This window comes from Myotis lucifugus, unplaced genomic scaffold (genome assembly GCF_000147115.1).
Source record: "Myotis lucifugus unplaced genomic scaffold, Myoluc2.0 scaffold_494, whole genome shotgun sequence".
In the NCBI taxonomy this organism is placed as follows: Eukaryota; Metazoa; Chordata; class Mammalia; order Chiroptera; family Vespertilionidae; genus Myotis; species Myotis lucifugus.
This window is the reverse complement of record NW_005871542.1, coordinates 482,414-491,876: the sequence shown is the minus strand read 5'-3', so window position 1 is coordinate 491,876 and position 9,463 is coordinate 482,414. Positions and strand designations below refer to the sequence as shown.

At 43.5% G+C, this 9,463-nt stretch overlaps 1 protein-coding gene across 1 annotated transcript in view; it reads left to right on the top strand.

Moving 5' to 3' along the window:
- Positions 1-5,560, top strand: part of PPP1R14C (protein phosphatase 1 regulatory inhibitor subunit 14C) — a 54,840-nt gene extending 49,280 nt beyond the window's left edge. The window contains exon 4 of the mRNA XM_006103606.3: positions 5,470-5,560. Coding sequence (XP_006103668.1) covers positions 5,470-5,544 — 75 coding nt within the window. The 3' untranslated portion in view covers positions 5,545-5,560. The remainder of the gene's footprint in view (positions 1-5,469) is intronic.
- Positions 5,561-9,463: the final 3,903 nt, after the last annotated feature.

The window sequence follows — 9,463 nt, the reverse complement described above, 5'->3', positions numbered from 1 at the left end:
ATTTCCCTAATTTCCCTCAGGCTGCTAGTGTTTTTTTCAGGACTTAAAGGAAAATCTCTAGAACCTTCTTCCATAGTAGCTGCTGCCAGTTAATAACTGTGTACAATTCCACACACCCCAGTTGATACACAATGGCCCCTTTCTTGCCAATTGAATAGCTTTGTTTGTCTTCGACTTTCTCAACCTTTATCAGCTCTTGACTTCATTGAGTACCTGTTCCTTTTAGAAACACTAGAAAACCCTCTGGCCAACACTTCCCTTGTCTTCTTAATAGCACACTCTAGCAAGCATGTCAAACTTGCAGCCCGTGGGCCACATGCCTTGTTTAAATAAATGAGGCATGCGGCCCTCCGGCGTGAGTTTGACATGCCTGCTAATGGGTTTCCCACCTCTGTTTTGTTTCAGTCTCCTTTTCTGATTCTAACTCCTCTACTGGACCTCACTTGTTAGGGGGACTCTGGCCTTGGTCTCCAGCCTTCTTTTCCTCTCTATGCTTCTCTCCAACGTTCTGCATCTAGTCCTGTGATTCGAAGCATTGTCATCTGCTGTGTCCAGTAGAATTTTCTGAGGTGATGGGAATAGTCTGTATCTGCAGTGTCCATTACAGTAGCCACTAGTCATATGTGGCTATTGAGTACTTGAAATGTGGGCAGTATGACAAAGGAACTAAATTTTAAATTTTATTTATTTTCATTAATCTGAATTTAAATAGACACATGTCAAGGGCTACTGTATTGAATAGCCTCAGTCTAAATCATTGTGTTTATAAACTATGGGTGATAACCCATTAGCTGGTTATGGCCTGTGTTTTTTCAAAATAAAATAGAATGAAAATATCAAGAAGTATTACTTATAGTAAGCGTTATCTTTTATTCACGAAACTTTGGGTTTTAGTCTTTTACTGGTATCTCTGTCTACTAGGCTGCTATAACAATGTGTGGGTCACACATAGTATTTTAATTTTTCAGTTTGTTTTTTAGTTGAGAGCCACTGATCTAGTGCTGGTAGTGCCCGTATTTATGCATTCAACCATGAACTGAAACCCAAAGTCATATTTATCTATTCTCTTGATGCCTTAGCCCAGATGTCTAGTAGACATCTCATATCTATAAATCTTTCCCCCCTTCAGTTATCCCCTGTCTCAGCAAATGCTGCTGCCTTTCTTCTAGTAACTTCTGACGAAGCCTTAATTCCCGTTCTCCTGTCCTCACTGCACCCTACTGCCATTCAGCCCACCAGCAAGGTCTTTTGGCTCTGCCTCTGAAATGGATACCAAATCTATCCACTGATTTCCATTTCAGTTTCCATCAACTTAACTCCAAGACACTGGCATCCCTTGCTTGGACCATTGTAACAGCTCCACACTGATCTCTCTTTCCCTCTTGTCTTCATAAAACCCATTCTTCATAAAACACAGCAGCCAAAGGGATCTTTTAAAAACCCAAACCAGATGATGCTCTTGTCCTTGAAAGTGGCTGGTGACTTTGCATTGTACCGAGAATGATCTCTCATCATCTAACTGTGGCCAACAAGGCCCTAGCATCTCTACCAGGGCTCCCACCATGCTGACCTTGGCTTTCCTTTGCCAGGAATGCCCATTTTCTCACTTGTTTCTCTGCAAGGCCTCTGCATGTGTGCAGTGACCTAGACCCCCATGCTGGCTTCATTTAGTTAATTCAGGGCTTTTTTGGAAGTAAATGAGATATGTCATTACTTATATAGAATACTAGAGGCCCGGTGCATGAAAATTCATGCACTGGAGGGGGGCAGTCCCTCAGCCTGGCCTGGTCCCTCAGCCTGGCCTGCTCCCTCTCACAGTGTGGGAGCCCTCAGGGGTGGGAGGCGATTAGGGGAAGGCAACACCCCCATCACACCTCTGTTGCTGCCACTGCTGGCAGCACAAGCCTTGGCTAGCCCTGGTTCCCTGAGCCTCTGGTGGCCCTGGGCGGCTGAGAGGACTGGACTGGGTGCCGCCATCTTGTGGCTGTGGGTGCCACCATCTTTGAGGGCATGGCAGTCAATTAGCATATTCCCTCCTTATTGGTTGTGGGCGCTGCCATCTTTGAGGGCGTGGCAGTCATTTAGCATATTCCCTCCTTATTGGCTGTGGCCGCCGCCATCTTTGCGATGGCATGAGGGTCAATTAGCATATTCCCTCTTTATTAGATAGGATTCTTGAGTAATAGAAACCAAGAGCTATCAGTCAGTATTTTTGATTAGAGATCTTTGAATTTTCTTTGTGAATCGTCTGTAATCAACATAATCTTTGTTGCAAGTGGTGTTGTCAAGTTTCTATCTGGAGAATAAATACTGATCTTGCTATTTTTTAACTTAGTGAGCTGAGCATCTCATTATGCAAATTTAATGAACAGTTTAAACATGCACAATAGGTTATTTTTAGTTATAGACATAAATTATGTTAATATAAAATTTAAAATGAGGCTTTTATTAATGTTAATATATCATAAATACAAGATGAGTTATTTATTTTAACTTTTTAATCACTCAGATTTTTACACATCATAACCAATGTTTTAAGGAAATTTGAATTTGATTTAAATTACCAAATTACTCGTGTCTTGAAGAAGAAATGTCTGATTTTAGTTTTTACTTTATAATGATCTTTATGAAAAATATTATTAAAATAGTGAAGGAAAGTTACCAGACTTATTAACAAGATAAATGATAGGGTTTGTAATTCTGACTTTTGCTTTAAAAAAAGAGAGAGAAAGGAAATCTTCACTTAAATGCTGGAACTTTTCACAGCAGTCAGCTGAGTAACAGATTAAAAACACCGCAAAATTGAAATTGTATGTGCAGCCTCTGCATTGTTTAAATGACATAGTAAAAGGGCAATAGGAAATGCATTTAACTTTTCAAAATGGAAACGGACTATGTGGGAAAATTCAGCATTATTTTATCCTAGAGAATTCTTTAAATTAGATGAAATAGTGTTCAGAAACTGAAAACAGAACCTCATTTTGTTCACATGGATTTCATTCTGTCCAAGTTTAGAAATGCTGGTGATAAAACTGCTTTTGTCCTTCGACCCACTTTGGGGTGGCTTTCCAAAAGGAAATAATCCAAATTGCAGGCAAAGACTGATGCACAAAGATGTTGACTGTGGCATTGTTGATAATTTTGAAAAGCCAGGAGCCAACCAAATATCCATTGGTGGGGGGAATTAAGCAGATTGTAAAAATTAATTTTAATGGTTATACAATCTTTTATTTTTAGAAAGACAACTTAATGTTGTGGGGAAAAGCTCTGACATACTGCTAAATGGAAAGAAGGATATATTTATACAGTATGATCTTAATTAGGTAAAAAATACTTTCCATAGAAGAAAATATGTGAATAGTGGTTCATTCTGAGGAGTAATTGTTGCTGGTTTGTATTTTCAATTTTTTCTAGGACAAGCTCATACTGCTTTTATAATAGCAAAAGGATTATTAAAAAAGGAAATAGGTGTCTAATAGGATATGAAGTATTCAAGCTTATTGTGTTTTAGAGCCAGAGAATAGTTGCAGGCATCATTAGCCTGGGAGCTGGTGACTAAGGGCTGTGATTGGGGTAGGAGGCTGTCTGAGAGCTTACACAGTGCAGAGGCATAATGCAGGGGAAGGTTCCTTCGTGTTTTTGCTCAGTTCTGCATCGCTGGCTGTCACTTGCTGATCAGAGAAAGTCTGGCTGCTGTCCGCCTTGTCTTTGACAAACACAGATAGGAAGGCAAAGTAATTATCTATTAAATGTGACCTATTTAGTAGCCAAATATTTTTGTGTGAACACAGACTTTGAGTTTTATTTCATTGCAAGCGAGGCAACCTATATGTGCACATTCTTTTTCTCATCCAAGTTCTTTAACTGCTGAAATTGCCCTTAAAGAGACCACGGACATTGTAAAATGTGTTTAATTACTAATTCATTAAATTTTCCTGTCAGTTGGTACCAAATATTTTAAAACACGAGGCAACAGTGAAAGATTCCTGATGCTGTAAATTGGAAACCATTCTAGATGGTTCTTCAGCGTTTGGGTTCTCAGCCATGAATCATGAAATCACTTCCGTGGGTCTCCCAGCATTACGTTGTAAGTGAAATTAGCATACATGGAAAATATAGGGTCCATTGGGTATAGTAAGTATGAGTACTTTACGTTTTTATTGTAGGGGTGTGTTTATATGTGCTAGATTATAAATGGAAAATGTGTGTGTTCTTAAAATGATGATTTTCAGTAAAAAAAAAAAAGTCCAAAGTCTTCTTGTGACATAGACCAGTGCTTTTCAGTAAGATCCCAGGACCAGCAGCCTAGGTGTCACCTGGGAGCCTGTTACAGATGCGGATTCTCGGGCCCCACCCAGACCTACTGAATCAGACACTCCGGGGGTGGGCCCAGCACCCTGTGGTTTAACCAGGCCCCCTGGCCATTCTGGTGCACACTCAAATTCAGAACCACTGGTCTCGCCCTGCCTTCCTGGGTGTGGTCCGGAGTCTAACACTGGCATCACCTGGCAGCTCGCTGGAATTGCAAAATCCCAAGCCCCGACCTGGACCTACAAAATCAGGATCCACAGGCTTCAGGGGTGATTTGTATGCTCGGATTAAAGGTTTATCAAAGGTGTGGAAGCACTGATCTAAGCCACATATGCCTTCAGGGGCCAAGTAGACAATGTCAGTGAATGAAGGCAGCCTGGACTTCTCCGTAGAGAGCACAGCCCGTCTCTGACTTATGATGGTTCAACTTATGATTTTTTCTACTTCATGATGGTGCAAAAGTGATAGTTTAGTAGAAAATATACTTGGAAATTTGATATTCTCCCGACTAGCGATATGCCATATGATATTCTCTCATGATGCTGGACAGCGGCAGTGAGATGACTTTGCCCAACTGTAGCTACTGTTAGTGTTCTGAGCATGTGTAAGGGATGCTAGGCTAAGCTATGATCTTCCTTAGGTTAGGTGTATTCAATGCATTTTTAACTTACTGTATTTTTCCCTAAAATATATTTTTATAATTTCAGAGAGGAAGGGAGAGGGAGAAAGATAGAAACATCAATGATGAGAGAGTATCATTGATCGGCTGCCTCCAACATGCCCCCCCCCCCCACTGGAAATCGAGCCCACAACCCAGGCATGTGCCCTGACCAGAATTGAACTGTGACCTCTTGGTTTATAGGTTGACACTCAACCACCGAGCCACACCAGCCAGGCTCAACTTACAGTATTTTCAACCTAAATCCCTTGTACGTCGAGGAGCATCTGTGTAGCAATTAGAAGGCATTATGGTGTGAAATTTAAGCACTCTTCATTTGTTTAAAAATGTCCTGCCTTATATCAGTTGGGGTTAATACATCCAAACAAACTCATCAACTGAGGTTACCTTCAATTGACATCAGTTACTTTAAGCAGATTTTTCAACCCACATTTTAATAGAGTGAGCCCCTCACATTAACTTCCTCTGATCTCTTTTAGGAATTTATCAAGGAGCTGCTCTCTCGGATAAGAGGCATGAGGAAGCTGAGCCCCCCGCAGAAGAAGACTGTGTAATTCTGCACAGGGTGGAGCTGCCTGGAGACCAAGACAGGGTCCCGGGAACTGGACTTTACTCAGACTATTCTTTCACTTTTTGGGGGAGGGGGCATCTGTTAGACATTTATTCAAGAGCGTTCTGTTTTTTGTTTTTTAAAGGTTTCATTAGTGTACTATTTTAATAGCAAAGATACCACTCTGGTTACCACTCTGGTTTCAGCCCAACCAGGGATTGTCAAACCAGACAGACATCCAAGGATGGGCTGGGCTAGGCAGTATTTTCTTCGAGAAATCCGATGTTGATGACCTAACTATACAGGGATGATGGTTTGTTTGTTTTTTTTAACAACTGGTTGGGTAATCCTTCTTTCTTAAGTTCTGCATTTGACTCAGATGTCGAATTTCTCATACTTGTATATATCTACACACAACAGAGTTCCAGCGTAGATGTGAGCTTTATTTCACATTGATGAAATGAACGCGTGGTCGTCCTTTAACTGGAGGTCACAGCACGTGTGTTGGCCAGAGGCCACTAGGTATTCTTCATGTGAGTGCTGCTGACCTCCAACATCCGCTTTATGCACCAAAGTGAAAGAATCCAGTGTATCCGTTATTTGAATGAGCTACACTACAAAAGTGTTGAGTTGGTCAAGGGCTTAATTTATGGACTTTCTATTATTTCATTCATTGGGATGCTTTGCCAGGTCGTGTACTTATTGCCTCATTTGTGGTACTTTAAAGTTTTACGAATCCTTCGTTGGAAGAACTACTGGGATGTCTAGAGAGGAGCCCACGCTATCTGAGCAGTGTTTTCTGTGGAAAATGGGAGCACTGGGTAGTGATGAATTCTCTGCTTTAAACCAAGTACTGTGTAATATTCTCTCCATGAAAGCAGGTCAAAAGGAAGCCAGCAGATTATGCATCTCCCTTCTTAGAAGTAGGTTCTGGTCACTTCTGTGCCTGGGCAGCAGCAGACCAGAGGGGGTGCGCTCAGTGGTGAGCAGAGGGAGAGGTGGGGAAGCCTCTCCCACTCTCAAGAAAGTTGGTAGAGGAGCACTGGCTGGTCGGGAAGCTCGGTGGAGAGTGCATTTCTGGTTTCTCTAGTGGCATATGGTGAGGACTCTGGCTCTAGGCACCCTGATTCCCTTGCCTGGAGCTAGGCCTGGGGCACCTGCCCTGCCCCTCTTAGTTACACACCGGCTCCTTGGGGGAGGCTCAAAATTCAGATGGACTCGGGTGGAGTCAAAGGTCAGAGTAGGAACTCTTGCTTCCCTCCAGGAGGTCCCGCTGCCTCCCCACAGAGGCCCCACCTACAGTGAGCTATGTCTGGGGGGGCCCTGTCGGAGCACAGGGGTCAGGCATTTTCTATCAAGGGTGCTTTGAACATATTTTATTTTTTAAAAGAACTATGTTTGTGAATTTTATGTATACTGGCAAGCTTTTGAAAATGTATTTAATTTTGTAATGTTTACCAATGATTTCTTTACAAGCTATTTACTCAAATAAATGGAGCTGCTTACAACTCTGCTCACTGTTTGCCTCGTAAAATATGGCCACGTGCTGACTTGACTCTGTCAGGCGCTCTGCAGAGGAGGGGCCAGGCTGCTGTGTCCAGCTGTTCCTTCTCAGGCGTTGGGTCCCGGGCCTCTCCTGATGAGAGCAGCGGAGCTGGAGGACTTTCCGGGGCTGAGAAGGAAACGGAGGGTGAGTTCTGTGCACTGGGTCCCGCCTGCCTTCTGTTCCAACCCTCTCCTCGGCCGTGCCCCTTCATCTTATTAAAGCTCCCCTTTACCCCTCTGATATAAATCCTCAAGAAGATTTCAAATTAATCAGGTATTCCCATTACCACGAGAATGCCGTGCACCCTGTAAATACAGAAAAATGCAGGATTTGTGCGATTTTCCTTAGGCTTGACCAGCCCAAGTTATGGTCTTCAGATGAAGCAAGAACGAGCTTTTCCTCCGAAGGCCTCTGATCTGGCCACAGAACACACTCCCGCCTTCCCTCCCTTCCTTCACTCAGGGCCTGGCATCACCTGATGTCCTCTGAGCACTCAAGCCACAAGCCTGGGCCTCGTCTGACTCCCATCTCTGTTCCCAGCATACCCCCAGTCACTGTGCTCTTCTTCCCCTAATATCTCTCAGATCTGTCCCTTGTGAACCCTTGCCTTGATGGCTGGAACCGTTGGAGTTGGCTTCTCCATGTCCAGTCTTGCCTCTCTCTCATCTGCTCTCCACCCGGTAGCCAGAACAATCTTTTTGGAAGACAGCTCTGATCATTCTACTTCCCTACATAAAATCCAGACATTGCTACATTTCTTACAAGTAATTGGTCTCTGGCTCTCCAGCCCCACCTCTCGGCCTTGCACTAATGGCTAGTCTACTGAGTTCTTTGGGATATCTGGAATGTTCTATGCATTTTCTCCTCTGGGGCTTTGCAGAAACTATTGCCTTGGTCTGAAACATCCTCTCTGCCAGCAGGCTCTATCTGAAGAGCTTCCAGTTTGACCCCTTATGGCACGTATCCATAGTACTATTACTGTCAGTTCCCCTGTTCTTCTCTTCTGTTAAACTAGAACCCTTGAGGTTGGGACTGGATTTTATAACTCAAGACCTGGTCTTGTGCTCGGTCCATCAAAGGGATCAATATGTGTTTGTCAATGGAATAAATAACATAAAAGGTTCTTTAAGAAAACTAAATTGTTTCCTTCACAGCTGGGAGAGTGGTTCTTAGACCTTAATGTACATTTGTTTCATGCAGGAAGCTTTAAAAACTGCTGAAGCCTAGACCCCCCTCCTGACCATTTTAATCAGCAGCTGTAGGAGCAGATTTTAGGCACGCGTCTTTACTAGCTCCCGGACTGAGCACCCCTGGGCCACTGGGTCATTCATGTGTCGCCTGATGCGTGAGTTTGACCTCAGCTCACCGTGTTTGTGCTGTTACAGCAGGTGGCAGCTATGACATCAGCACACTGACTATTTCTCATTTTATTTTCTGCTGGAGAGGAATGAAAGCACAGCACTGGGGGATGACTCCTAAGTTCCAGCTTCTGGTCCAGTGCTCCTTCAACACAAAAATCTAAGGTTAAACTTTACCGAGTGGCACCCATTCTCCACAATAATAATTACAGTTCCTGTTTATGTATCACTGTGCTAAGGGTTTACATGCCTTATCTCATTTAATACCAACATTAATGTTACCAGGTATATTGCACAATCTTCATTTTACAAATGAGGAAACAAACTAAGAAAGGTTGAGCAGCTTGCCTGAGGTCATGGAGTTACAGAGCTGAAATGCAAACCCGACCTGTTTGACTCCACACCCCTTGACCATGAGGCTTTCCTGCCTCTCACAGGGCCTTAATTTTATCCTCACTCACATGAGTGAAAGCAATGAGCTGCATCTGATGTGAGCTGGGCCCCCAAGCCTGTGTGTGGGGGTTGGGGTGCTCTGTGATTGGAGAGGTTCCCTGGCCACCTGCTGGTTCTTCCTCACCCCAGGGGCTCCCTGCTCCTGAGCTGTAGTGTAGCCGGCTCTGTGCTGCTTCTCCCCTAACAAAAGGCTCCTGATGTGGCCGTGGCTGCTGAGCATAGACTATCCTTTCATCAGTCTCCTGAGAACGCAAAACTGGGAGAAAGAGTTGCTCAGGGTAAGGTGGTTTGCAATTCCTGTAACAGGCAAGAATCTGATTTTCATGTACCGCCTAGAGTCCCCGGGAAAGGTTGTGCAGAGTCAGCTTCTCAACAATAGGTGAGTATGTGATTATACCTGGGCTCTTCCAAGATGATGCAGTGGTTGGGAAAATGAAGGTCTTTTTTTAAAAAAACCAAACAAAACAAACACCAAAACCCTGGTTTTATTGATTTCCTGAGAGAGGGAGGGGAGAGGAGGGAAAGAAAGGAACTTCAATGAAGAGAGAGATTATTGGATTGACCGC